Source organism: Rissa tridactyla, chromosome 9, assembly GCF_028500815.1.
Source record: "Rissa tridactyla isolate bRisTri1 chromosome 9, bRisTri1.patW.cur.20221130, whole genome shotgun sequence".
NCBI classification, from domain to species: Eukaryota; Metazoa; Chordata; class Aves; order Charadriiformes; family Laridae; genus Rissa; species Rissa tridactyla.
In genome coordinates, this window is record NC_071474.1 from 18,197,214 (window position 1) to 18,224,155 (window position 26,942).

General features: G+C 39.1%; 1 protein-coding gene across 8 annotated transcripts in view; it reads right to left on the reverse strand.

Annotated features, from left to right (window-relative positions):
* Positions 1 to 1,267: 1,267 nt before the first annotated feature.
* The window catches only part of OTUD7A (OTU deubiquitinase 7A), a 135,881-nt gene continuing 110,206 nt past the window's right edge, over positions 1,268 to 26,942 (reverse strand). For 7 of the 8 annotated variants that reach the window (XM_054214809.1, XM_054214807.1, XM_054214804.1 and 4 more), the window contains 8 exons: positions 24,972 to 25,073; positions 23,335 to 23,462; positions 22,164 to 22,276; positions 14,074 to 14,201; positions 11,642 to 11,791; positions 5,112 to 5,226; positions 4,778 to 4,862; positions 1,268 to 2,811 (listed from right to left, as the gene is read on the reverse strand). In XM_054214809.1, coding sequence (XP_054070784.1) covers positions 1,378 to 2,811; positions 4,778 to 4,862; positions 5,112 to 5,226; positions 11,642 to 11,791; positions 14,074 to 14,201; positions 22,164 to 22,276; positions 23,335 to 23,462; positions 24,972 to 25,073 — 2,255 coding nt within the window. In that variant the 3' untranslated portion in view covers positions 1,268 to 1,377. The remainder of the gene's footprint in view (positions 2,812 to 4,777; positions 4,863 to 5,111; positions 5,227 to 11,641; positions 11,792 to 14,073; positions 14,202 to 22,163; positions 22,277 to 23,334; positions 23,463 to 24,971; positions 25,074 to 26,942) is intronic. The other variant, XM_054214811.1, reaches the window with a different exon arrangement.

Genomic DNA, 26,942 nt, shown 5'->3' on the forward strand with positions numbered 1-26,942 from the left:
GTAACAACACTAAAGATCTATTCTTACTACGTTATGCCAGCTGATGGCAGAGGGGTGCAAAAACAGCAAGCACTATATTAAAGAAAACTTCCTAATGTCATACATCTCCTTGAACAGTATTTGCTATGTCTGCTTTCAGAAATGTTTCTACGAGCCAAGTTTTATTTCCAAAACTATTGCAAATAGTTACATAAATATTTGGATATCAGGCTTGCGCCAATCTGTGCTAGGAGTTGCCGTTCATACTGGAGGTATTTTATAGCCACCTTGCAACCTCCTGGTGGGTACATCACTCACTCCAGAAGACTCAAAAGTAAGCGGAATCAGCAGCCTTCAAGAAAGGCTCAGAAGTAGTTATGTCTGCAACAACTGTCACTTGATAATGTTGAGAAAGGAATAAATAAATAATGATTAAATTCATGCAATGGCTAAGGGAATCAATTGATGCAATGCATTTGTTTTGACAAGCAGTTCATTCAGCTCTAAAATGATCCTGAATTTCCCAGCTGCTCATAAGATTTTCCAAATCTAATAAGATTTTTGTATTTTATTTTAACGTTTCTCTCAAATTTAACAGCAATGAAAATAATAGTGAAATTCAGGTGCTCAAAACTGTACTATGTGGTGTTTTTTTTGTGATGTGAAGTCTTTCCAGTCATAATGTATTTTTTATAAAACCTGTTTAAAAATTCAGAACAAATAAAAGTGGCTCATCTACTATTTTATGGAAATGTAGAAATAACTGGTAAGAACTTAAAATTAGGAAGAGCTGCAGACCTCATGAATTCAGACCTTTCACTCTCATTTTCCCAGAATCATTCAACTTCAGACTAAAATGAGTATAAACATCAGTAATAATGCAATATGCTGCCATGTTAAAAATGTGCAGTATGCAAAATCACTACCCTCCTGAAAAAAAAGGCTATGAAAAATTTAGGTTTTACTGAGGAAAAAATACTCTCATAATAGCTATAGAATTTCAAATGTCTACAAGGCAGATACTACCCTACTACAACACCACATCTCCGGTATTATGACTTTCCCCTATCATTCTACTACCTGAGTGATGTCAGTGTAAATTCAGGCACCATTAGTAAATTTTTGACCAAACATATACACAGCACTGACAAAGGAGTAAACAAGCCTTCAGCTTACCAGTATATGTAAAAAAGACACTGACAAAATGGAAAATAATATTTTTTTTTTTTATGATAAATTAATTCTATTATTTCCTCATTGCCCCGGTAAAGCGAAAAGCTAGACACTATTTACTCATCAATCCTTTATTCTTTTTTTAAGAATTTTTTTTACTGCAACCCAACACTGTTTACTTTGTAAGTAAGAAAATGGTAAAACTAAGTAGTCACGGAAGAATCCTCAATGCCTGTGTCCCTTGCTTTCTCTCTCCCTGCGCTTTAACTCTTCTTTGTAGCAGTATGAACAGTAATTTTCAGTCTCAGGACGACCATAAAAGGAACAGTTCTCCTTCTTACAGCGGTTCTGCTGGATGGAATATATTGGGCAAACTGTGCTTCTGCCTTGATTTTTATCATTGTTCAACCAGGTCTGAGGAGCATCCTCATCAGCATATTCTAAGCAGTCTCTGATATCGCCAGTATTGAATCCATTTGTGTATGTCTGAGACTTGTGTTCTGTAGGCATGGCATAGCTGAGCGATTCCACTGTGTTCACGGTACGGATGCCGGATATCCGGGCTGGGCTATAGCTTTGAGAAGACAGTGATCTGTTTTGTTGGGGATAGGTGGCACAGGTTTTTAAGGTGCCAACCACTGGCTTGTAGGTATCATCTTGGAAGCTCGATGGCTTGGAGTTGACATCATGCAAATGGATGACACTTTGCCTTTGAACGGGTGGCGTATGGCTATAGTGGGCAGATACCGGAATGGGTCCGCTTTTCTTAGCACCATTAGTAGGTGAAGAAAATGACCCAGGAGTGGGACTAGTGCGATCCTTAAATTTTAAAACCAGTTGAGTTGTATGGCTTTGAGGCAAGACGGGTGATGCCCTATCCTGAGGAGATGTTTCTAATTTTTCTTTTGAATATGCTTCTGGCTCCAGTTTCCTATTAGACGACCCATTCTGTGCAGCCTTTTTCTCGGCATCCTTTCTTTTCTGTTCCTGCTCTGCGTTGAAGCGCTCCTGCGCGCTGGTCAGGTAATAGCCTATCATCTCCTCATGGAACTGATGCCTGTGACTGGTCAAAAGAAGGCCAGCAAAAATAAACTTTCGTTCACCCTGCATGGCAGCTCTCAAAATATTTAGGCTGAGTTTCACGTCAGTGCTGTACTTCCATGGGTCAGACTGCTTGTCAGAGAAGGACTTAGTGTTCATCTTTTCAACGGGTGAGTTGCTAGCTCTGTCAGTCGGGGATGGAGTGGTCTTCTCAGATGGAGAAGTGCTCGCAGACTGTCCAGATTCCTCTTTGCTGCCTTTTCGAGACTTAGACTTCTTCTCTTTGACTTTCTCTACCGCATCACCATTTTTTCCATTCCCTGAATTGGCTCTGCTCATTTTGCCATGCACCAGGCCTCCGAGGCCACCCATATTCTTTTTCAGTTTAATCCCCAGGGTTTTACTGAGGCTTCCTATTTTATTGGCAACCGAATCCGTCCTGTTTTTGTCTTTATCTTTCCTCTGTTTGTCCTTTTCTTTTTCTTTACTGTTTTTGCCATTATTGCCGTTGGAATTACTGCAGATGGAATCTCGGTCCGAGTCCATTGAGTCAGCCAGAGACTGAACGTCTTCCCCGGCTGAAGCTGTAGGGGATTCTGGTTGAGCCAAAGGGGCCTGCTATGGAAAAGTAATTATAATTAGATACAGCAAAATCACTTTCATACAGGGACTTGGTGCAAAAAGACCCCAAATCCAATACGGGTTTTGACACTGATTTTAAAGATACTTCTTTATTTATGCCCTGACACTTTCAACTGGTTTCTTCACCAAATAAAGCTTATTTGGTTGTGCTGACTATGTATCTTGCTTGTTTCTACGGTAGCTTTTGGCTCATTTCAACCACATTTGCAGAACGGAGGTCATTCACTCAGAGTTTCTGTGAAAATCAGTGTCAGAATAATGGGGAGATGGAAGTTAGTGCTGCTGTTGAGGGCAGGGCTGCAGCACAACCTCCCTGCTGCGCAGCGGCTGGCCGGCGTACAGAGACCGGCCCCTCAACACAATTCTGCCTCTCAGCCAGGGGCAGACAGAGAAACTAATACTGTGATGGAAGGGAAATGAGGTTCTGTTGAAAGCTGTGAGGGGGATGCACCACACAAACCTGTAGGTAGCAATATTTCAAAAGTCATCATGTTTGAACCCCAACTTATTTACATTCGTTTCTTCATTGTTCAGGTCTCTGGTGCATAAAACCAAAGGTACGATGCACCAGAGCTAAACATCTTGCCTGAAATATTAAACATTAAACTTCAGCAAGCAGAATGAAGAATACAATGAGGTGTATTCATTCTTATTGGAAATAAAATACAGATAAAACTGCTGCCAGAAGTCCAAGTTCCAACTTATATTTTAGGTAAGGTGATAAAACATCTTTCTTGAAAATGCAATAATGAGGATCCTAGGATACTTTAAAATGTGGCTGTGTTCATTTACTCCTGCAAAACTTAGTCTTGCTTTCAGGCATCATGAAGCTAATATCTACTGCTAGAGATAAATATGAAACATTTAACTAACCATAATGATTCAGAAAAAAAAAAAAAGCTCTGGAGATGTATATACTTCCAGTGTAGAAATGCATGCCTGCTTCTTGTCCCTGGGTCCTCCAGTGTCCTCTCTCTCTCTGGAATCTCTGATCCCCCATCACCCCATTGGGAGCAGAGCTGTTACCCCACTTGGCAAAGGAGGAGATGAGCGCAGAAGTGACCTGACCACACTCGCCTGGCAAGTGCAAAGCAGGGAGAGGTAACTCAGGTCCCACAAGCTTCAGGCTCACAGTTTACAACTACAGGAGACCATTTTACCTCTTTTTTTTCCTGATACGGTAGCTACCACTGTAGAAACTGTAGAAAAATGCATTTTTCCCCTCTTGCAGCTTGTTAAATGCTTTCTCCTTTTGTGTTCTGTTCCTCTTTTCAAACCCCATCTGTGTAGGCTGTCTAAATCACCTCCAACCTCTCCTAGCAACCCTTTGCCTTCAAGACTAACCCCTCAATCTATTCCATGTAATTTGCAGAGAAATTTGCAGCTGACTAGGGGGCAGCTGAGCACGGTTCTAAAATAGCTTTCTGAAAGAGCCAGGCTCCCGTTCAGCGCCCGTCTGTGCCCTTTTGTCAGCCACTCTAAACTGGGAGCTGTGCAGGGGGGCGAATGTATTCCCAGAAAGCGAAAGGACTCGAGACTGGTGACCTCACAGTGGCATTAGGACAGCAAGCCAAAGTTCTCAGAAAACTATGGTGAGAAAAGGTCTATTTTAAGGTTTTTCTGAACTACACGGCCTACCAAAATAACTGACAGAAAGATTAAGCTAGAAAATACGTTTCAGAACAGAGTTCGAGTTGCCAAAATATGCAAGCAACTCTGTTATTTAAAAAAAACAAAAAAAACCAAAAAATAACCAAAAAAAAACAACTAGAAAAATGTATAAGCCTGATTGCAATGACAGTGAGCCATGAGTGCCTTGTCCCTGCTGCCAGGACACTCTGGTGGTTCCAGGCAGCCGGCCAGTCCAGGCATGGCCCCACACGGCACCCTGCCGTGCCCGGCATCTTTCGTCTTGGTTAGACCAAAGGGGAAGTTACCTTACCCGTGTCTCGGATGGTATTCGTATCCATGTTACATTCATATAGCTGTGTAGAAGATTAAGTTTTGCCTCAAGAGACAGAATCAAACTAAGGATGAAAAAAAGAAGGGAACAAAGAGTCAAAAACAGCCTGAAAGAAAAAGCAGTATTTCTTAACAGGGAGAGATGCAACAGCAGCCCGAATTGTGACCGCCAGATGGATACCCACCCAGGTCTTCTCCCATGTCACCAGAGAGCATGAACAAAGCCCTCTCTGTCCACAGTTCTCCCAATGCTTCAATCAGGTATGGCTCAAGACATTTTACTGCTTAACACTAAGGTTACAAAAAGGTCTTACTTGGCCAGCCTGGTGTTATCATTGTCATCTTTTCCCCACTCCCAGTCTTTCCCGGGATCGACCGCAAAGTGCAAAGGCAGTAACTTGTGTTCAGAGTCAGTCAGGGGGATCACCGCTGAAGCAGAGAAGAAACAAGGATTGGGGTGGGGGAGAACAAAAACGACAAAAAAATGAATTAGCTGGGAAAAGCAGCATAACTGGTTGAAGAAGGGCAGAATTTCAGTGTGCTGCAGAATTGTCTCATCCAGCGCACCACAAATGATTTATACCAGGCTCCATTTCCCTATTTTGATGTTTGTGCAATAGGAGAGGACAGGTTAATACACTGATTGCTCCTTGAGTGAAAGATTGCCACCTGTGGAGGAGGGGAGACCTCTGGGAGAACAACACTGCCATTTTGTAATGCGCAATTAACAGTTCCTGGAGACAGACCATTAGAATAGCAGAAAGCAGTAAAAAGTTGAAATACTCCTGCCTCTATCTCTCACACAGATGCACATAATTAATTATTTTGTCTTTTCAGTTTAGTACCTTTTTGTTTTCCACTGTCAAAGAAACAAAAATATCTTGAGAATAGCATTAAGAAACAAAGCAAAACGCAGTTACAGGGATTTGGGACTCAAACTGTGAACTAACATAATTGAGGAGCACAGATCAACATAGATACCATTTGAGGCCTGGCTTGCCTGTAGTGGAAAGGCCGTTACTGCTGTTACATCCCAGCACTACCGTCTACCTGCTCTGGCCCTTCTGCCCCTTCCCCTTGCTGCTGGGGCTCTGCCTTCTGACACACGTCCTGGTGACTCTGCCCTATGCTCTGCATGCAGGGACTGCTCTCTGCTTTTACAGAGTGCCTATCATTCATCGCCCGCAAGAAACTAAGAGAAAAACACTGCCAGCTTTAATTAAAGCCAACAATTTGGTTCCATTTCATTAGGGGGAAAAAAAAAAAAAAAAGTAAAAGCTGTTGAGGCACTGGGTGGGATCCTCAGCATGGTGTAGGTCAGGGCTGCTTCTCTGACAACCAATCAAGGAATTTAATTTTCTATACCAGAAACCTTAAGGGCTTTGTGTAGGTATTCATTCCAGCAAAGCCAGGGGGCAAAGAAACCTGGAGAAATCACCCAAACATCATGGCACTGAATTGTTGAAAACTGATTGCGCTTATTGGTTATATGCTGTTTATAATCTTTTCTGCAGTTCAGAAAACATATGTTGTCACAACAGAGGTACAGCATTTTTTTGGTTAAATATTGTTCCTCACCAAGCAGGATGCAGGAAATTTAATCAACATTTTAGAGTAACACGGTGAAGTCATTATTTGGTTCCGACAATTTGACAGCAACTGCAGAATGTATATATATTTTTTCATCTTTGCAGACTGGAAATAAAAAGGTCAAACCTCTAAAAATTTCATGGAAACGTTGCCCCCTGCTGCTTATAATAGGTAATTCTTGAAATATTTTCCCCATATTAACTGCAAATATAATATAGAACAGCTGGAGTCTAATCAACTTTAGTTGCAGATACCACTGTTAAGATGCAAGCACAGAAATGAATATTGTAAGAGGGTTTAGCTCCTTAAAAAAAACCATCAAGGTGAATAAATAGCAGGGAGTCTAACTCCACGGTTCAAAATACACGGTAAAGTGAGAGCTCCCAAAGGACAAGAACATAAGAAACATACAGGAGAGGTGACAACTGAATAAACTTTTTAACACTCAGTGGTGTAATACTCTGCTCCATTCAATGGAATTATTGCAACAAAGGGGGTGGCATAACTGATAACACCATTAACTGATTGTTTTTCCCAAGAAGAAGACATGTTCTGCCAATTAACTGAAGTACTAGCAGGTGCTGACTGGATTTGCAACTGACCTTACAATGCAGTATCTCAGCCTTTTAAAGGAAGACGGCAACTTAGAAGAGAGCAGTTCACAACACAGCACTTCCACTTCTGGTAGCACCTGACACACAGGTACAGCCTGGTAGAGAACGGGAATGTGATCCTGATATTGGGAAGCCTGGACTAACGAACTGTCAGAGATGAATCGCTCTCTTTGGGAGGTAAACCTCAAAAAATAAATTTGAGTTTCTTTTCTATGGACAGCTTAGAACTAACTGGTTTTCACATAGTTCAATAAATAATCATTTTTAGAAACAAATTTTAAAGGAATCCTTTTTAAAGCTTGCCGTTTCTAGTGATACTGAAAATCCATCTATTAAAATGTTTAGTGATACTCAATTTTAAAACTGATTAAAAAAGATTTTAAAATCTTAATATCTAAGTACAAAACAAAGCTTAGAGCTGATCGTCTATAGCATGTCACTCTTGTCTTAACCAATATACACACCGTAAAACGTACCGTCTCCATCTTCAAACAGAAATTTGTTAATTATTATTTTTCAAACTCTGAGTCGAATGTACACACATTCTAAGGGGTAGTCTGAGGTTGGTATGAAGCAATACCAGCTTCATGCAAAACGTATCTGCTAAAGTAGTGGAGTTTCCTCTCTCTCAGGGAATTCTGTTTCGTAGCTGGGCTTTCTTGTGGAATTTCCCCACATTCCTGACAGAAAAGTATTTTAACGTTAGGACTGCAAGCAGGATCCATCCCATTCATTTCTAAAGCAAACCCAATGCAGCATCTTCCTGGTGCCCAGCCACATCAGAGAACTGGCAACTTCGGTGCGGTACTTTGGGTGCACTGGGGTTTGGATGCTCACTAGCTGAAACCGCACTATTTGAAACATCCTACAGGTCCTAATGCCACACATGGGATACGTCAAAAGTGACAGCAGCTATTTCATCCGTGGCAGTTTTAAGACACACAGCGAGGACGTTCATGCCGTTCCTCAGTTGGGTGTATTGCCTTCTGTGTGGCAAAGTCACAGTGCTTCCCAGCGCTCAAGTGTCGCTATTAATATTCTATGAAGAACACCACTTTAACTATTTCTGAAAATACTAGTAAAAGAAAGTGCTGACACGGACACTGACATACTGCTGTTAAAACCCACCGTCACATCTCTCACACTTGTTCAAACTGATGGTGGGCAGCTGTATCGCCTCTGGTCGCCTGACAAAGCACGGGAGCGTGGGAAGCTCCCAGTTCAATGAAGCGGTCTCAGGGGAGGTTGAGAACTGGTCTTTATTTTCCATAAACAAAGATACAAAACACCTGCATAAGTATAGCCTGCATGAATACAAAAGTATTTATAGGTCTGTGATCAGACATTGTGAATTTCAAAACAAGAGGGCCTTCAGTGTCCATCGGAATGCCAGCTGTGTGCTGGTAAAGAGAAGACAGGTCAAAATGTATTTTAAATCCTCTCCAGACAAGAGGGTATTAGCATGTTTTCTCTCTTTGTATACATTTTATATTAATGCTCGAAATGATCTCGTAAACAACTATATGCCAAAGCAGAACTCCAAGCGTTCTCATCAGCATTTATTTGACCACACATATTTCACAAATATAAGACGTACTGTCTCCTCCACAAAACAGCTTCTTGGCAGCTTAAACCTGTGCGTATGTACACGCAGAACTTCAGACAGCTTCAGGTGCTGCTCCCGACACCCAGTTACGTGGCTACAAATACTATGACTACAAGTTATGAATGGCCTGGCTATCAGAGATGCTCCTTTTAAGGAGCTGTAGCTCTGAGCTCCCAGCTGCATTCCGATAGTTCAAAATCTGGCCACGTACTGTGGCACCTGTGCCGTTGTCTTCCAACTCGTACAACTGTGGCTCTCCCTTCCTCTCTGCCAAAGCTGCCAGCATCTCTATGCTGACAAGGTACAAAAAATAAGCATTATTAGAGCATCCTTGTGCCAATCTACTTCCTGCCACAGCATTTGAAGGACAATAGCAGTGCTGTGTGAGCTGTTGGGCTGCTGCAGCCTCTAACGGCAGCCAGCTTGGCAGCTGGAGGCTGAAGCATTCACTTCATCCCAGACTTAATGCCAAGTGCTCTGTGCTGCTCCACGGAACTGAAGCCCGTGTATTCAAGGCCCTGCAGTAAAACATGTAAAATCGGATCATACAAAACAAATACTATTTTAATTCAACAGCCCTGATAATTAGCCTGGATGAACTTATACATGAACAAAGCCAATACTAAATGTTACCGATGCTATGTTGGATACTTGGTAGTTTTTTCTCTCCCAACATCTTTCCTGTGTGACTCCAGGTGTAGGAAAATCTTCCATAAAGACAGTTTCTGACCACAAGAAGTATATTTAACATTGTTGCTAGCACTTGTGGGAGAAATCAAATATGCGACCTTGTCATCAAACCCAAGATCTCGCAGTGTGTCCTTAGCAGTAATATATGGCTTGTAATATTAGGAGTATTTCAGTAGGTGGCATCAAGGTGTATCACTGAATGCTTTAACACATACTGAGCGGCAGGGTCAGAGGAGCTGAAGCTGAGTGTCCCTCACTGCCTTTTGTCAGCCCTGTCACTTGGAGGATGCCACAACAGCAAAAGGTTTGGTGGGTGGCAGCTACTCTATCTGCGGAGTTATTGTAGATACAGTTAAGTTCTCTGTATTTAATATTTATACACATAGGCTCTTGTAAGACCCCTGATGATGAAGTACTCTATGAAGGCAGATAGATGTGCCTGAAATAAGTGAGGTTACTGTCAGTCTACTGATATTATTCTGATCCCAAAGGTTAGAAAGGAAAAAATCACTCTGCCTACTCCAGAAATTGTCTTGTTCCACCACCAACGGAACTCGGACCTAAAAAGGATCAAGACCAAAGGCATGGAGGCATGTTGTACAACAAGACAGCTCTACAATTTGTAACATAGACATATGCGCAGGAGCTGCTAACTTAATAGCATGTTGACGTTACAGTCCTGGCTGCAGTGTTTCATCAGCAACTACCAGCAGTGAAACAGTATCCTTAAAAAGGCTTTCCAAAACTCTTACCTTCACATTCATATCACATTACTGCATTCAAATGGTATGAACTTGCTTTGCAGGCTTTCATTTCTCACAAGGTGTTTCACATCATACCTCGGTGTACTGCTTTGGAAACAGTTCCTGTGTGAAAAGCACTTTCCTAAGGCCCGCTCCTCTACGGACCGAGGGCTGGAAGGCAGCTGCAGTGTCCCAGGGTACAGTGCAAAGGCCAGACCTAGGGCCAAGCACCTACCTACAGGTACCTGAAATAGCCATGTGCCACCCCGGGATGAACAGTTGGACTGAATTAATTTTCCCATTGAATATCTGACATCTAGATCAACCTTTTTTCCTATTACTATCTTACGAGTCAGTCTCCTCTTCACCAACACAGTGTTTGCCAATAGCACAGGCAACCCTTTGTAGAGTCCTTCCCATCTCAAACAGCCTCATGTAAAAAACTCTCCGCTCCTTCCAAGAAGGATGACTTGATACCAAATTCTTGCATGAAGATGTCTACAACAAAATCTGTCATTCAAGAGGTTTTTTCCTCCTTTGCATCATTTTAACGAATGTCTGTCTTTCTACTTTGCACAGCTGCAGCATGCTGATGGTCTCATAAGTGTGGAAAATGCCTAATACATCCAAAATGAGATGAAATTCACATGGGGTTAGGGAACTAAATGGAGGATATTTAGTTGTCTCTAAACTAATCTTTAGGAAGGAGGACCGAATGAACTTCACTCAGGAGATCTCAACAACCAGCACGCAACCCGTGTTTACTTTACAGGTAATGTGCATTCATAAAGGGTTTAAAACACCTCTGCAGTGCCAGCAGGAAAAAAAAAGAAAAAAAAAAAAAGGAGGACTCATACCTAACAGCAAAACTCCACTGAAATTTTCTAAAGCCTCACCATGTTTTTGGCAAAACATTTTCCCTTCCCCACAAGAGAAGCAAAGACAGATAGGAGTTCATCTCTCAGACTTCCATTATTAAGCAAATAGGTCTTCCAAATAAAGGTGGTTATAGCTAGCTCCTCGCTTACTGGTGCAGGAACAAACCCAGCCCTGAAGCTCTTGTCTCCCCCAATCCCATATCCAGGGGCTCAAACTTGACACAGAAATAGCTGGTCAGACTTTGCTGTCACTGTTGTGAAGTACAACAGAAAACAGCACGATGATAACAAAAACATTTCAACTAAATGTTTTTAAATGAGAAAAGTGCATTTAGCACACTAGTAGAGAGATTTTTTACATTACATCTGTTCTCAATAGTGTTTTCAATCTGACTTATACTTAATCTTCTGAACACTTTGCTAACCCAAGTTAACAATGGCCTTCAAGAACCCAGAAGCACAGTAGGTAATTATGATTATACCTAATTACATATATGGAACTGATAGAAAAGGTTGAAGTGCCCAAAACAGAGAGTGACAGCCCGAGGATTAGTTCTTGGCTCCTGGTCTTGTGATCAGACCACTCAGACTCCTAAGAACGCAGCAATAAAATTTAGCGGATATTGTTTCCTTTCCAATAGATAAACACTCCTACAGGTAGAAGAAAGTACTTTGTGCATTGTATTCACTAAATACCCGTGGGTTGCTGTGTTTATAGCATACCTTGTTCTCTCTGTTGATCTTTTTGTTCCATGGAAACAAGAGCAGAGAAATGGGCCTGATCATAGGCAAGCACAAGAGGTGAGCAATGGCATCTGTTAGGTAGAACTTCAAGTGGCAAATAAATTCCTCCAAAGGGTATAGGTGCAAACGCTGTAAGAAAAATGAGATTATTTTTTTTAACTATGTCAAAGAACAGACAATAATGTTGGTTCTATTGTATGTAACAATTGTGCTACAACATTTTCAGCACTCCAGGAGAGCAGCCTGGAGTAATCAATGCAGAAAACAGTCATAACAACAGGTAAAATTTCATTATAAAAACCTCAGGAAATATACTGTATACAATAAGGAAAACGTTCTGCTCTTACTTATATTTCACTTGATCTAATTGTTTACCTGTAAAGATATTAAGGTCTTATAACAAAATCTTGATGACCCTCGCACGTGTATGCGGATTTGTGCCTTCCTGTAATACTTCTAGGTAGAAGGATATTTTCTAACAATCAGCAGTAAATACACTATCAGTTCTCTTGGTAACGTACTCTGCTCACGCTTTGCATTAACAGATTTCTATAAGAAACACTACAAACATGTTTATAGTCCACACACACGTCACCAAACACATCATATATGTCTGAATGTGTATATGTATGTAGATATAATAGTGATAAGGAAAGATTCTTTGAAAGATTTTACACTTGTTTATATACAATTATGGGACGCAGCACGTTTGGGCAGGAAAATTCTCTCAATATGTTTGCTTCCAACCAATTATTTTTCATTTTGCTGTGAAAATATGAATCCTTATTGCTAAAATATTTCCAAAATGAGCACAAGGAAAAAGTAGATCCAAAGAATGCACTGTTTTTACTAGAGGCTGTTTCTTTGAAGAGGAATGCTGCATCCAGACTTTGGGACGGAGAACAGTATTGGTTTTGAGGCATAAATCTGCATTTTGGTGAGTCTATCCAAATTTTATGAGTTATTAGTCTTTTTGAAAACCTGTAGTTTCTACATGCAACATTTAAACTGGGGTAAATTGATCATGCTGGTCCATAAGGCCAGCAGTGAGAAAAACACTGATATCGTCACAGAATCAGATCGGGTCAAGGAGAAGATAATGTGGGGGGAGGGCAATTTGGGATAGGAAAAGTTATGAGGAAATGAAGCAATAGTGATGGAGTCTGTCAGAGCAGATAGCTCTCACGCAACCGTTACTTGTAGCTCACAATTTGAATGGAAACATTTTCCTGTGGAAGTAAATTTCTGTAGATTGCATCATGTGTTTAACATCCCCCTTTAATCAACCAAGCATTCCCCTTTAGTTAAGCAACATACTATGATTAGTTAGTATTCTATCAGTTCATAGTAAAAAGGGAGAGAGATTAATTTAACCATTCAAGTCCTGCTCAGACAGCTGTCCAGCTGGCTACACATACGGGTCTAACATTTGTGCGCTCACACATACAAACTGAATAAAACATTCTGGAAACTTTTGAGTGAGAGGCTGCAAAGGAGCTCACGACAACAAAAAGCCAAGGTATACACATTCAAAATTCAGTTTTTCCAAAGTCAGATTAGATTGATTTATGCAGAGTTTTAAGGGTCACCGAAATAACACAGCAAAATTAGAACCTTGTTAACCTAGAGCAGTGTTGTGGCTACCCTGGCCGGCAACTAGAACTGGGCAGCCGCTCGCTCACCTCTCCCCTTTCCCGCCGGCAAGAAGGGTGGGGGTGGAGAGGGTGGGGGGGAGGGGAAGGAGGGTAAAGGGAGGAAAAAAAAAAAAACCCTCATGGCTTGATATAAAGACAGTTTAATAGAAACAATAACAGAAAAGGAAAAATAACAATAATAACCATGAGATGGGTCACTCTCACTGCCCCAGGAATTGGCACCATCCCGAGCAGTCATCGCGGATTCCCGCCCCCCCAGCCAACTCCCATTTATACACTGAGCATGACATCTGTGGTATGGAATATGCCATTCTCTTGATCTGTCTATTCTTCTATGGGAAGCTGAAAAAAGGCCTTGAATAGTATAAATATAACTTAGCAACGCCTAAAACCAATATGCATTAGTGACATCCCTTTCACAGCAATCACTAGAAAGAAAATGAACTTTGCCAGCTGAAACCCAGACAACCAGTAAGAAATGTAATGTGTTCTGTAATTTGGTGGCTATTAAGTTAATACTAAATATCTAGGATAAACAGATTTTCATCGAGACTTACATAATTATCCTGCATTTTTTTACTTTTATCTAATAGAAATGGTTAAGTATCATTTTGCTCTTTTTTTTTTTCCTCTCAGAAAAAGGCAGCATTTATCCCATAAAGACTCAGATATGTTACAGCTGGGACTTTTGTTTGTGATAGTTTACGATTGATTCAATTTACATAGGTGCATAAATTTCTAATGAAAAACTCTTACCTTCTCCCCCTGAGTCTCGTAACATGGTGTCTGCTACTACAACAATTGGTCTTCTCAAAATATGGGCTAAGACAAAAACATGGAACTCTTCTAAGCTTTCATACACTGGATCTTCTGAATTATCGACTCTGTAAGACACGGCATGGAAACTTTTTGAAACAACTTGAACCAATCATTGAAATTTTAGTGAACCAACACATTGCAGCAGCTATTTCTTTTTCCTTGTCGCTCATATTCACACTCTTCTGAAACACATATTCCAATTATTGAAACAGGTAGTGTAAGAAATTGGAAAGGAAAATATATTTTTGGAAAAATAAAATAATAGCAACAGAGAAAATGTTTTCACTTGCAGACTCCACACTAGTTTAGTCAGCAAAATTCATTACTTTCTGATATTATTTCGTAGCCTAATGGGAATAAAAAAAGGTAACTCTTAGCCAAACTCCTAGTGTAAATCTGTGTTTGTCACAAAAATCATGATTTCATGTGACACCCATGCACATAGACTCTACAATGAAAGGTGATTTTCTAGTTCTTCTAAACAAAATGCAGGTGAGATGTAAGAAACGTTGGTATCAGCTTGAGCAGGAGGAATTTAACTTACAAAGTTGTCAGCTTTTTTTCTTTGGTTATTACCAAAACATACTTTTTTAAGATGGGGAGGGGTACCTGTGTAAGCAACCGGAGATGCATTTTCCTGTTACGTTTTCTAAAGAGATTAATTTCAACTACTTTCAGACATCTAAAATCAGAAGTCTAAGCATTTCACCTTGACCGCCTCTACAGATAACAAAAAAAAGATAAGCACATCTGGAAGTAGGATCATCCCTCGCCTCTTAAGCATTTGCCCAAAGGTGAGATGAAAATTCTCATTTCTCTTTACAGAATATGGAAGGAATCTAGAACAAGATGCAGGCAGGTGAGACAAGGCAAGTATCTTTGCCAGTGGAGTTCTGTGCTTCAGAAAACACACCTTAAAATACACCTCTGCTATTCTGTTCATCTGAAGATATTAATCTTATTTTCTCAACCTATAAAATTTTCAAAAAAATTTTCTTCACATATGAAAGGACAAATTCAATTGCTAAATTTGTTTTAAATGTTCTCTTTTTTTTAAAAGCTTACAAAATGCGCAGTTACACGCTTCATGGCTCAAAACTTTTGACAGCAAGAAGAGAGAAACTTTATGTTACAGAACATGTGCTACTAACTTCTAGGGATATGCAGCTGATCACTAAATGCAATGCGGTACTTTTCCACAAAAAAAGGAAGACTGAAAACCTGACAAAATTGAGTGACAAAATTAATAAAAATGGTTTTCCAACTAGCATCAGTATGCTTTGGATCAGCCCCACAATCCTCCAGGAAACGGAAATGCCCAACACCTTTGGAAAGCTAACCTATAAAGTCAATCAATTATGAAACAGATCATGCTTTTATCTGGACTGCAAGAATAAATTTGTTAAATTCCCAACTTGTCCAGCTGAACACTTCCAAGCCTTTCTATGACTTCGTAAGCATGTTTTTTAGAATTTTTGGTTTTGGTTATCTTCCTTCCTTTTTTCCTAGTTTAATGTCATTAATGTCACTATCACATTTTAAAGCTTTGCCTCTGCCTAGAAAACAGAAAGAAACGCACTAGATGGAAGACGACTGAAAAATGGTAGGGTTGTGGGAAGCAGGCAAAAGTAAAGATATTTTACATCTGAGTGCTACTTAAAAATATAATACGGTCAGAGCACCGCTTCTGTGAGACGCGACAAATGAAGGTGGGCAACAGAACCTACACATACTCTTAAATGAAGGCAGCGATTGTCCTCTTATTGTTAGGTGTGCAGAGAACTTCCATAATTAACTGTCATTAATTTTCATTATATGGGGAAAATGGTAACTGAACACAACCGTATGGGCACTGCTGTAGAACACGTGGGACAAATACAAATGACCTTTGCACAGGTCTGACGGCATCCGGCCCATGACAGCACGATGGAAGTTATTAGCAGTAGGCTGATGCAGGGTACAATTCTCTGATCAAGCAGGGAGACACCTCTCCTTCCCTGTAGCCCTCCTCCCGTTACTCAAACTCATCAGGAAATTTTTCCTGATGTTCAAACTAAATTCCCCATCTTGCAATTTCCTCTCGTATTCCTTACTAAATTCTTCCCTGTTGTTGGCTGCGACAACTTTTCAGCATTTGCAGTTCATTATGTCACCCTCAGAGTAATTTTTTAGCCAAAAGGAAGTTAGAAGAATCATGTTATTGGCAAGACAATACGCTACGAAGATTTCCAGCTATTTTCTCACATTAGTATTTCCAGACTATCAGTCCCAAAGTTTTTCTTCACATCCTCTAATTTTCCTCATCTCCTAGAAGTAAAAGGCATATTCCAGATGCAGCTGTACCCAAAGGACCTTTATCCCTTTAGTCAGCTGATGTCAAGCCTGACTGCACACCAAGTCGAAAACTCCACTGGGCTTTTTTACTCTTCAATATGACATCACCAAGTTGCTTAATTATTTATGATTAAATATTTATGATCATATTCACACATCTCAAATCCTTCTTCTATATTACACATCTGTTTTCCATTGCTCAGTTTCACAGAATCACGGAGTGGTTGAGGGTGGCAGGGACCTCAGGAGGTCACCTTGCCCAACGCCCCGTTCAAGCAGGACCACCTCCAGCCAGTTCCCCAGGAGGCTGTCCAGACAGCTATTGAGTATCTCCAGGGAGGAAGACTTCAAAGCCTCTCTGGGAAACCTTTTCAGTGTTCAATTTTATTTCATCATTGCTAGTAATTCACGTGGGCCACCTTGTATGATTTCAGTGCCACTGCTGAGGATTCAGTACGAATTTTCCTAAAGATTAATGAGAACGAAAAATCATCATTAACCAGTATCCATAGCAACCTGGCATGTCCTTTGATCCACTTATCATTCCACTTTTTTTCATGGACCTTTTTTTATGCTAACTACATTACATGGCCATGAGAACTGTGGACAAAATAATTTTGTCAATATAACATGTAAGCAAAGGAAATTTAAGAAACTGCAATTAATTCCTCTGTTTATGTAAAGTTAATTTTTAAATAATGAAATCCACATATATAAGAGCATATAAATCTGCATTGCAGAATCCTGCTCAAGCAGGGCACTTTGACTAATCAATTTGTCTTGATTGTAAGAACAAATTAACAAAGAAAGAAAAAAAAATTAAAGAATCTCAGTCTGTCCTACAAGACCACTGATATCTCAAATCCAAACAGAGTGGACATCTACTCCAAAGAGATTTTCTTTCCTATGGAAAAACTAATTTGTACTGCAGCCAGTAATGAGAAAAACCTCAAAAAGCTGAATCAGGAAAACGACCTACCCTGCTGTCCCACCTGGCCTCTGTAGTCTGCTCCTCTCTTCTGCCTGTAAGCTCTGAGCAAGATCTGTTTTCATGTCCTTGGATTTCCTTCTAGACAAGCAAGGTTACCACAGGGAGCTGTTTTTCTCATGCATACGCTCCAGATTCCCAGTTTGTCTAACAGACTCCTAACAGATATTCCAAGTTTAGATAACGTTTCAGGATTCCCGCAGAGCAAGAGACCAATGCCTGCGGACAGCTGAGATGTGCTGGAACAACATGACAAGCATCAAGTTCTTCAACCTGGTGCTTAGGTACAAGCACGAGACCAGAATGAAATCTGAGTTCATATCTTGATCTGCCACCATCCCATTCCTGAAACCTCTTCTTTCCCTGCTTAAGAATCCCAAAATTTAAACGAACATAGAATACAGCCACAGCTTACTAGCAAGTACAAATTTCTCCGTTAGGCAGCTGAAGGAACCTATCCATTGATTTCCCCACACGCTATTTCAGCAACGAGCTTCAACTCAAACATAAAAAATCGGACATTAGTGGGACATTTCCCTTCTTTTCTTCAGGGGAAAAAAAAATAAAATGATATACTGCTTTGACTAAAGGAGATACACAATGTAAATGTTTTAAATTCCAATTTTTATTTCTTAGTCTTTAAAAACATCAGTACTTTTTTTCTCAGGCAAAACCAATACATAGTAAGCTGTTTTCAAGGCACATAATAAAAGAGAAAACCTTTCCCTAGGTTATTTTGGTTTGAATGTTATTTTGTATTTAATTGTGTGGGAACGCATGCTTTTGTGTAAAGCATCTTTGTGCCGGGTGAGATGCAACCATCTGTCAAATAGGACACCCTGAATTCAACAAAAGCTTGTTAAATAAGGGAAAACCCAAGCACTACATAGGTGCTAGTACTTAATTTTAATATACCATAATTCTGATCCTTCCTTTGCCTTGAGTGTTATCTCTTTCCTAGAGCCTGTGGGATAGCCACTGTTTTCACATCTGAAGGGCTGCCTGAACTAGCATATTTGAATCACCACGGCAATTTGATTATTCCAGCCTGTGTTTGGCTTAAGTACAATTTACATCAACTGAAAACAGGCCAGATGAAAAGATTTATTAGCCATCGGAAACTTCAGCTAATCAGCAAAAGATATACTACTATAATGAACCTTTTTCTATCTGCACCCTATAATTGCTGCATATACTGAACGGTTAAAAAGGAACTGATCAAATAAAAATAGTTTTAAAGCAATGTCTTTGTTAAATGATCTAAACTAAATTCTCTACAAGATGAGGGTGTATGATGGACGAAGTAGTTTTGTATGAAGAACTGTATGTTGAAATACTCTGAATACCTAACCAAGCCCGAAACCTCGCACGCATTTGAGAGGCGCTTCCTAGCTAAATGGTCTGGTTTTCTGCCTTAAATAAAACCCTAATGACACAGAGGAAGATTACAGCAATATTCCCTCCCTTCTTCCCCATTTAAAATCACTTGACTTTATTAATAAGGTGACAGTTAATACTAAATAAGAATAGCATCCCCTTTCAAAACCTGTATCAGCTCACATCACAAAGCCTAGCTTTCAGCTCTACTAGGTTTTCAAGCCATGAATAACAACAGTGATAGTCAATCTAGCGCTAGAACAGGATCGGAAATCTCTCACTGACAATAGTCTGCAAAATGAAGGAATGAGCTGGAATTTTCTGTTTAGCAGGATTGTGATAGTCCGGTTCTTAACAAAAACAGAGGGTACACGACATTTTCAAAGCAGTTGCTTCAATTCAGCACCCCTGGTTTGGCTTGTAAATGAAGATAAATGAAACAATTATGTTAATCTGAAATTCATTTTTTACATTTACAGAAAGATGTGCAAATCTGTTTCAAAACACGAATCTGCTTCATAGTTAATTAGTTTGCCCTGCTTGAGTGCTTGAAGGATTTTATGTGCTGGAAACAAGAACTTAAGAAAAAGGTTTTTCTGTGTTCCATTTATCTTTCTCTTTTTTTCCAACTTCCAAGCCTCAGAATGAGAGTGCTCTCAAAGAAGAAATCTTTGAAGATTTAGCGACAATTGCTGATCTCCATTGCACGTAGCTCACACTGAAAAATAACTAGAGGGAACTTGCAGGTGAATGAGGCAGCAGAATTCCCGACTTAGGCTGGTCACTGAATTCTTTTGAAGCAGATACAACTTCTGATGCTTTAGCTAATTCTGACACCAAAGGAGAATGTCTCATCTACAATTCAAAGGCTAATTTGCAGGCTTTTTTAATACAGCACCTAACTAGAGAACGTAATATACCCCATCTCAAAAATACTATTTTGATATTCCTTTTACTTCTCGAGGGCTCTATTTTGAACATGGGTACATTAAACTGAGGAAATAATTCATTCTGTCACATTCTGCCTTTGGAATGATTATAAAGAGAAATACATATTCACATATTTAATAGGCTAAGTTTCTTGCCTGATTCCTCTTTCACTGTTTTAAAGGAAACATTAACAGTTGTCTATTTATCCTTACTTTATTTTGATTTGCAAAAAGATAAATGCAAACCACAATAAGAACACTAAACCCAATTGAAATTAATTATTTACATAATAGTAATACTCTGTGTTTAAGTGTCTGGGAACTAAAGGTAAAGATGGTTGATCGACTGGCAAACGCAACATTTGAGGTCATCTCTGACTGGTAGCTACTGAAACTACACAGCACATGAAACAGACAGAATAAGGCCAGAGAAAATTGGTGGTGAATGGCCAAATTTAATAGAAACGTGAATTGAACTGCATTAGAAGACTAAAGCATGTCAACAGCAAAATATCTACAAACATAGGAAACAAACTAGAGAGTAAAATGAAAACAAATCTATTTTTTTTAGCCTCAAAATTGAAGGAAACGAGACACATTATGGCTGACAATTTTCTAAACAATATCCTCCTGTATTAGTAGAATTATCTATCCTTGACATCACGGGGTTAAAAGGAAAATATACTTTCAAAGCTCAGAGAATATTTTCTCAAGATTTTATTACTCTCATTGTGTTGTATGCCCTAATTTGTCAATTTACTTATCACCACATGCAGTTGTCTCCAGGGAAAACAGCAGCTGGAGAAAAACATGCACCGAACAAACAAACACGAAGTATTTTTAGTGATAAACACTAGACACAAACCCTAAAGCTTCTGCATTCTTAAGGCTGGTCAATAATCCTATACTTTGAGAAGAACCGTGCTGAAAGCAAGCGATGGTTTATCATACCAGCTATTTATGTTCATCGGGGGTATTTAAATGTTGAAGATGCTATTTCATCCCAAACTTTCACAAATATCTTTCTATCCTTTTTTTCCAATAGCTTCTAAACATCTAAACTAAATGCATGCTGGCAGCAAGGTAGACAGTACTGGGTTTTTCCCTGCGACCATCAAATTTTCTGGTACTGCTTATAATAAGCTAATTGACTAAAATCCTACTAATTGAGTATTATACAAAAATCAAACACACATGCTAAGCCGGTCTTCAAGAAAAGACACTCTTTTCTTGTTTGCCTGTTAGCACTGGGTAGGAACTGGCAAACACTGCAACTTTGCAGAGTGTAATCAAAGTAGCTGCAATCAGCCATACTCTTATGGAATCAATCTAAATAAGCAGATATGAAATTAGGTAAGAAAAAAATTTGATGTGGTTCTTAGAAATATAGACATACCCTATGCAGAACCTTCCAGCAACATCAAACTTTACTAGGATGACAGTGACTCAGTTTAATTTGAAATAAAGACCTCTACAATCTTTAAATAATTCTTGCATTTGAGAGCACTATTTTTGTTACATGGGCTTAATAAAAGCTTGAATAGTCAAAGAAAGGGCAACTGTTCCTATCAGTGCAATATTAATTACCATATTTTTTAGTTTAAGTTTTTTATAACTGTTCAAAGATTGAAGTAGCGTATTAATTTTTCAGAAGGATTTAATGAGAGTACAAAGTATGACTTGATATTCCACTTTCTGTTTAAAAAGGCACTGTATCCAAATACTTAATACCAATAATATTACTTTTTTTTTTCTCCTATATGTTTAGGGTTAACAGAATTTTAAAAGAAGAAAATGTGAAGAGTTACTTGGTGACTTGCCCTCAGAAAAGATCTCTGAAGATTTTGTGTTTGAACCACAAAGCAAAAAAGGACTGAAATTAATATATGAATGTGAGAAGATGGCATTAAAGCTCTGCTAAAGCACAGAAAAGGTGATATCAGGGCAAAAACTACTTTCTACTAGAATGCTATTAGAAGATGTGATGTTATTTTGTCATTCCATGTTTTAGTGAAAATATCTGAGCAGCGGCTATCTTGCTGCTACATCTTCCTCAAACAAAAAGATACGTATCTTCAGTGAGACGAGGCACTTATCTCCTTGAAACTAAACGCTACTGACAACATGCTTGTTCCAGAAACCAAGAAATTAGGATTTATAAAATCCAGACTCTTTCGGATGCAAAGTAACCTCAAGTTAGTGTGGTAACTGTACAAGGACACTTAATCAAAATGCTAACTATAGTAAGACGTTTAGATAATTGTATCTAATTTGTAAAAAAAATCGCAACCAGTTGAAAAGGCAGTCTGATGGTCCTATAAACATCTTCATTCATTTGTACTGTATTGTTTTCCTCATGACAACAAAACCAAAAAGATTTTGTCATGCTCTAGACTTACCCACCACCAGTGCCTCCATTTTTGCTGAAATGTGTACGCGGCTCACTCGATGCCAGTTTAAGCAGTTCATTCCACTCCCGTTCCCATTCCTCTTCTGTATACACTAAACCTGACTATGGGAGAGAATGAAATACCTTTACCATTAGGCTGGTACAAAACGTACGCAGAGCCTGTAGCAGTATTTACGACTAACTTATTTTGAGCTTCATACATGATACAGTTTAATATCTTGGACCATTATCGGTTCAATATCTCTATTCAGGTGAAAGAATATTAACTTATTAAAAAACTATCTAAACCGCTAGCTGTATACTGGATTGCATTTCTAGATGTGTGTCTACTGCTGCTAATGCAGTGCTCCACCACTGGAGATCCAGTTATTCATACCCAGGTGAATTCCTCGCAAGCATGGTTAGCACGCTTTACTGCCCATTTCTGGAGGTTTGCTGTCTTCCCCAGTACATGGAACTACTAGGAACGCGCTCCTTGGCAGACAGGTGATGCTCTCCCTCTGTTCAAAAGCAGGCAGGGTATACAAGTGCTTCTGCCCCCCTGTGTTTTCAGGTAGCCTGAAGTAGCTGAGTCAGTCACAGCTCAGCTCTACTCTCACTGACTGCTGCCAGCAAAAAGCAGATTACAAGTAAGTCAGAAACGTTCAGGCACATCTACTTGATTGCATTCAGGATTACTTCTGAAATTGGCTTTTCTAGCCACTGTTTAGGCACATCTTCAGAAAATAATACATGCAGAAGTACAGCTTTTAATTAACAGTCAAACCAAACTGATGATTTTAGTTAAGAAACAATCTCTCAATATTTGGTCACAGCTCTAAGAATCCTAATTCGCCGTTCTTGTGAATCTTTCCTAAATGGAGTTTTCTTTCTTTTCTGCATTTCATCCACTCATTTTATAATGCTAGAGACAGCTAAATTATACATTTAATTTTGCAGCCCAAAATTTTCCAGGTTCCAAACTCAGACTTCTGTAGGCACAAAAAGCTACAAACACATTTGCATTCTGACAGAAAAATTCTAAATACAAGTATTCCTTTCCCCATGCAAAAATGGAAGCACAAGGAATTTGACAGCAGCTAAAACTTTCACACCAAACTTCAGAAAAGTGCTTTTGACCCTAAATTATATTAACAAGGCTGTCTTCAGGCCATACAGACCTCCTTATTCTGCTGGGTCTGTTGCCATCTCCATCTGCGTTTCAGTGCTTCCCTTTCAGCTCCGCTTCTCATCATGGTATAGAGTGCTTTACGTAAAACAAGGTCCCGGTCATGGAATCCCCACATCCCTAGCAAAAGACAACATTCACTTTTAAAGAAGTGACAGTGAAATAGAAATAGTAAGTATTAATACAATTAATATTGCTCTATTAGCAAAAGCATAGCTTTTACATTATTTAAGTTCTCCTTGGCAAATAATTCACTCATCATTTTTTAGGTTTCCTAAAGAAACAGTCAATATAGATAAGCTAATGAACAACAAGAGGGAATTCTAAGAGTTTAAACTTTGATTAAGGAATGACTAAGGATTTGAGTTGTTTCGGTGTTTGCTTGCAGGCAACTTCAACTTTGCTGTAAGCAACGGACTATTCACTGCTCAGGTTGGTTTTAGCTGTAGTTGCCAATGGAGCCTGCAGCCACAGGAATGCTAATGACAACTGCAGGTACTTCTGTGAGTAACTCGACAGATGATACAGACACCCAAAGGCCTCCAACTCTTTTACACAGCATGACAGTAAATTTCCTTTGGCTTCAACATCCAAATAAAGAGACGAGCATTCAAGATGATTGGAAGTCTAAAAATACAACCAGCCACAGGCTTTCAAGCTCATTTAAAGATAATAAAACGTCTTCATGTAGTTGAGAATAATAACCTACAACAAAAGAGAGCAGAGCTCTCACCAAGACATGTGCCCATAGACAGCCACGTTTCAATTACCATATTGTCAGCTGCTGGCATAAAATATGTTTATTTAAGACTTTGCAAGTCAAAATACTCCAAACATTTGCTGTAAATAATATACAATTCCTCCTAATTAAAAATGGATGAAGATAAAAGGATCCTCGGAAACAGCATAAGCTCTTTTCTTAATACTTTCAAAAAGAAGAGTCTCTTCAAAATATTGAAAATCCTAGTGGTTTTAAAAAGTCACCTTTTGGAGGTGGAAGATTTTAGCAACTGCAACAGAAATATAAGTTTCCTCATAATAGGTTAGGATATAGAAAGTGTATCAAAGACTTTCAGCTTCACAGGTTTCTATTTATTTGATTTGAAGAAAGGCTTCAAAGATCTTGTATTAACAATTAATTAATCAATTGGGAATTATTTTAATTCACCCCAAACTCTTTTTTTCCACATACTTAAACTCTACAAGGAACCAACAGAGATAATAGCTAGATATTGTATTCTTGAAGACAGGAAGAGAACTGTTTAACAAAAGCCAGCGAATTAATGCAATTCCTTGCCCATGATCCTGCAGAAGCACCTGGAATTTGCCTGTTCCAGAGCTGTTAGTTTGGGCTCTGTAAGGAAAATGCAAATCAATGGTGTTTATGATATATGGGTTTTGATACTTTTCTAATTATACTACTTCTATAACCTCATAAAACTTTTACCCTCATCCCTCAAGCATGCCTAAAGCAAACAATGCCGAAGTGAAATGTGAAGAACATATTGCTCCAGAACCACGCTTTTAATTAAAGTCTTTGCATCCTGTGCCTTTCTGCACTTTTGCTGGGGATAGAGAAAAATGGTAAATATTTTTGGCAGAAGGTTTCATGTACAGACTCTCCCTTACCTAAAGATGCAGCATGCAAGAGGCAGTTTCCATCACCTGTTGTAGCCAATGGAAGAAGACGTTTGCAGCTTGTGCAGACTGTGGACCACCAATTTAGTCGTCCTGGAAAGAAAGCATCTGTTAAAATGGCAGAGTGGATACTAAAAGAGCATGCGTACTGTGTACAGCGACGATGTGTAATGTTGAGGGTTGATCATGAACATCCTTTCTGCCAAATAAACTCAAATGTAATGTCAGATGTGAAAACTGGAAATATTAGAAATAAGAGGCAGATAAACTTTAACTATTCTCTAAATATATTTGGAATAAGAACAGAGCACCTTTAATTAATTTGCATCTTCCATTCTCATACGCTGCATTCAGGGATGGATCTCCAATGAGTTCATTGCCTAAATGCCATTATCAGTCTTGGTATCAGTTCCCAAACATAATCGACATTGGCTTCCCATCACAGAAGACAGATTATGTTACAGTAATACAGTCTCAAAAGACAAAAGCAATACATGTGTGCTAATCAAGATATGTTACTGTTAAGTTTATTAAGTACTACTGTTTCAATCAGGGGGATTGTTTCAACAGCTGATTCTCCTCTCAATTACCATAGTGTAAATCATGATTAGACCCACTGAAATCAACAGCTACGCTACCAGAGAACTGCAATGAGACCAAATGCATAGCCCAAGGTCTAGGACAGCACATGGCTTTTCTCTCTGATGACATTTGGAGAACCACTTACCCACCATTGCTACACAAAGCATGTTTTACAGATTATAAACTAGAGATGGATGATGAAAAAGACTAACAAGAAGACAGATATTTGATATATCTAGATGAAGCAAATACAGCCACGAAGAGTATCAGTGCCAAAGCCAACACTGGAAGAACATCATTCCTGGCACACAGGCTGCCGTACAGTAGCTCACTGGAGTGTCAATGGTTAAATGGTCATGTGAGCATTTCTAATATAAAGAGAACGTGACTAATTGAATAACATCTTTGGGTATAAGGAAGAGCAGATGATTAACAATGATAAGTAGCACTGCTATATTTCCCAAGACTTTTGGAAAGTCTGTGGGTAATGCACAATATAGAATAATTGAATGAATAACACAATAGGCAGCCTGTGGTGACTCCCATTTCTTTGTTTGTCCTCTTCTGCAGACACTTTCTCCTCCAATTCCTTTACTTGCAAGCTGAGAGGAAATAGCGTCTATATATTTGTACAGTCAGCCTTGCATGTAAGGTCAAATCCACAAAACAGAAATAAGTTCAAGCAATAAAAACCCAACTTTTCTCCATTAATATGTTTTCATTACAAAATTGTACGAAGATTATTTGTAATGGCAGGTAATACATATTGTGCAAAAAAATAGTATAACAATGTTTTAACATGTGCCCCTGATGACTTGTTCCGGGTACTAAGAACTATGCAATTAAATTTCAGTTAGTATGGGTTGAGAGTTCCTATACTGTAAAGATGCACAGCAGACCAATAACTGAGAATATTTGGTAATGCTTGTATGATTTTAGCAGCTAATTTGTAAATGCCCAACATCTCAGACTAGGCTTATTGAGTTCTAAATTAAATATGCATTAAAGAAGCTTAATTTAAAGCACTATTGGACAGCCTTTCGGAAAGTCAAATCTGAAATAACAAGTTATAATTTTTAGCAACTCCTGTGTCTGTGGGCTGTGAAATAACAACTTGCCACCTGTTTTTTGCAGACTGTTTTGGTGGGATCATATTCAGTAACTGAGTTCTACCAAGGTGCTGCTTAAACCACAGTTACAAGACCTGAAACAGGCAGACCTTAGGACGTAAAGGAATCATGAGTGGTATTGCTTTGCAAATTAACTGGCAGCTATTGGTAATAAATGTCAAAGTCTGGTGTTTACGAATCTTTTAAATAACAGGAGGTTTCTATAAAAGTGATCTGCTTTCAAGCAGATTATGCAAAAAACATTTGTGGG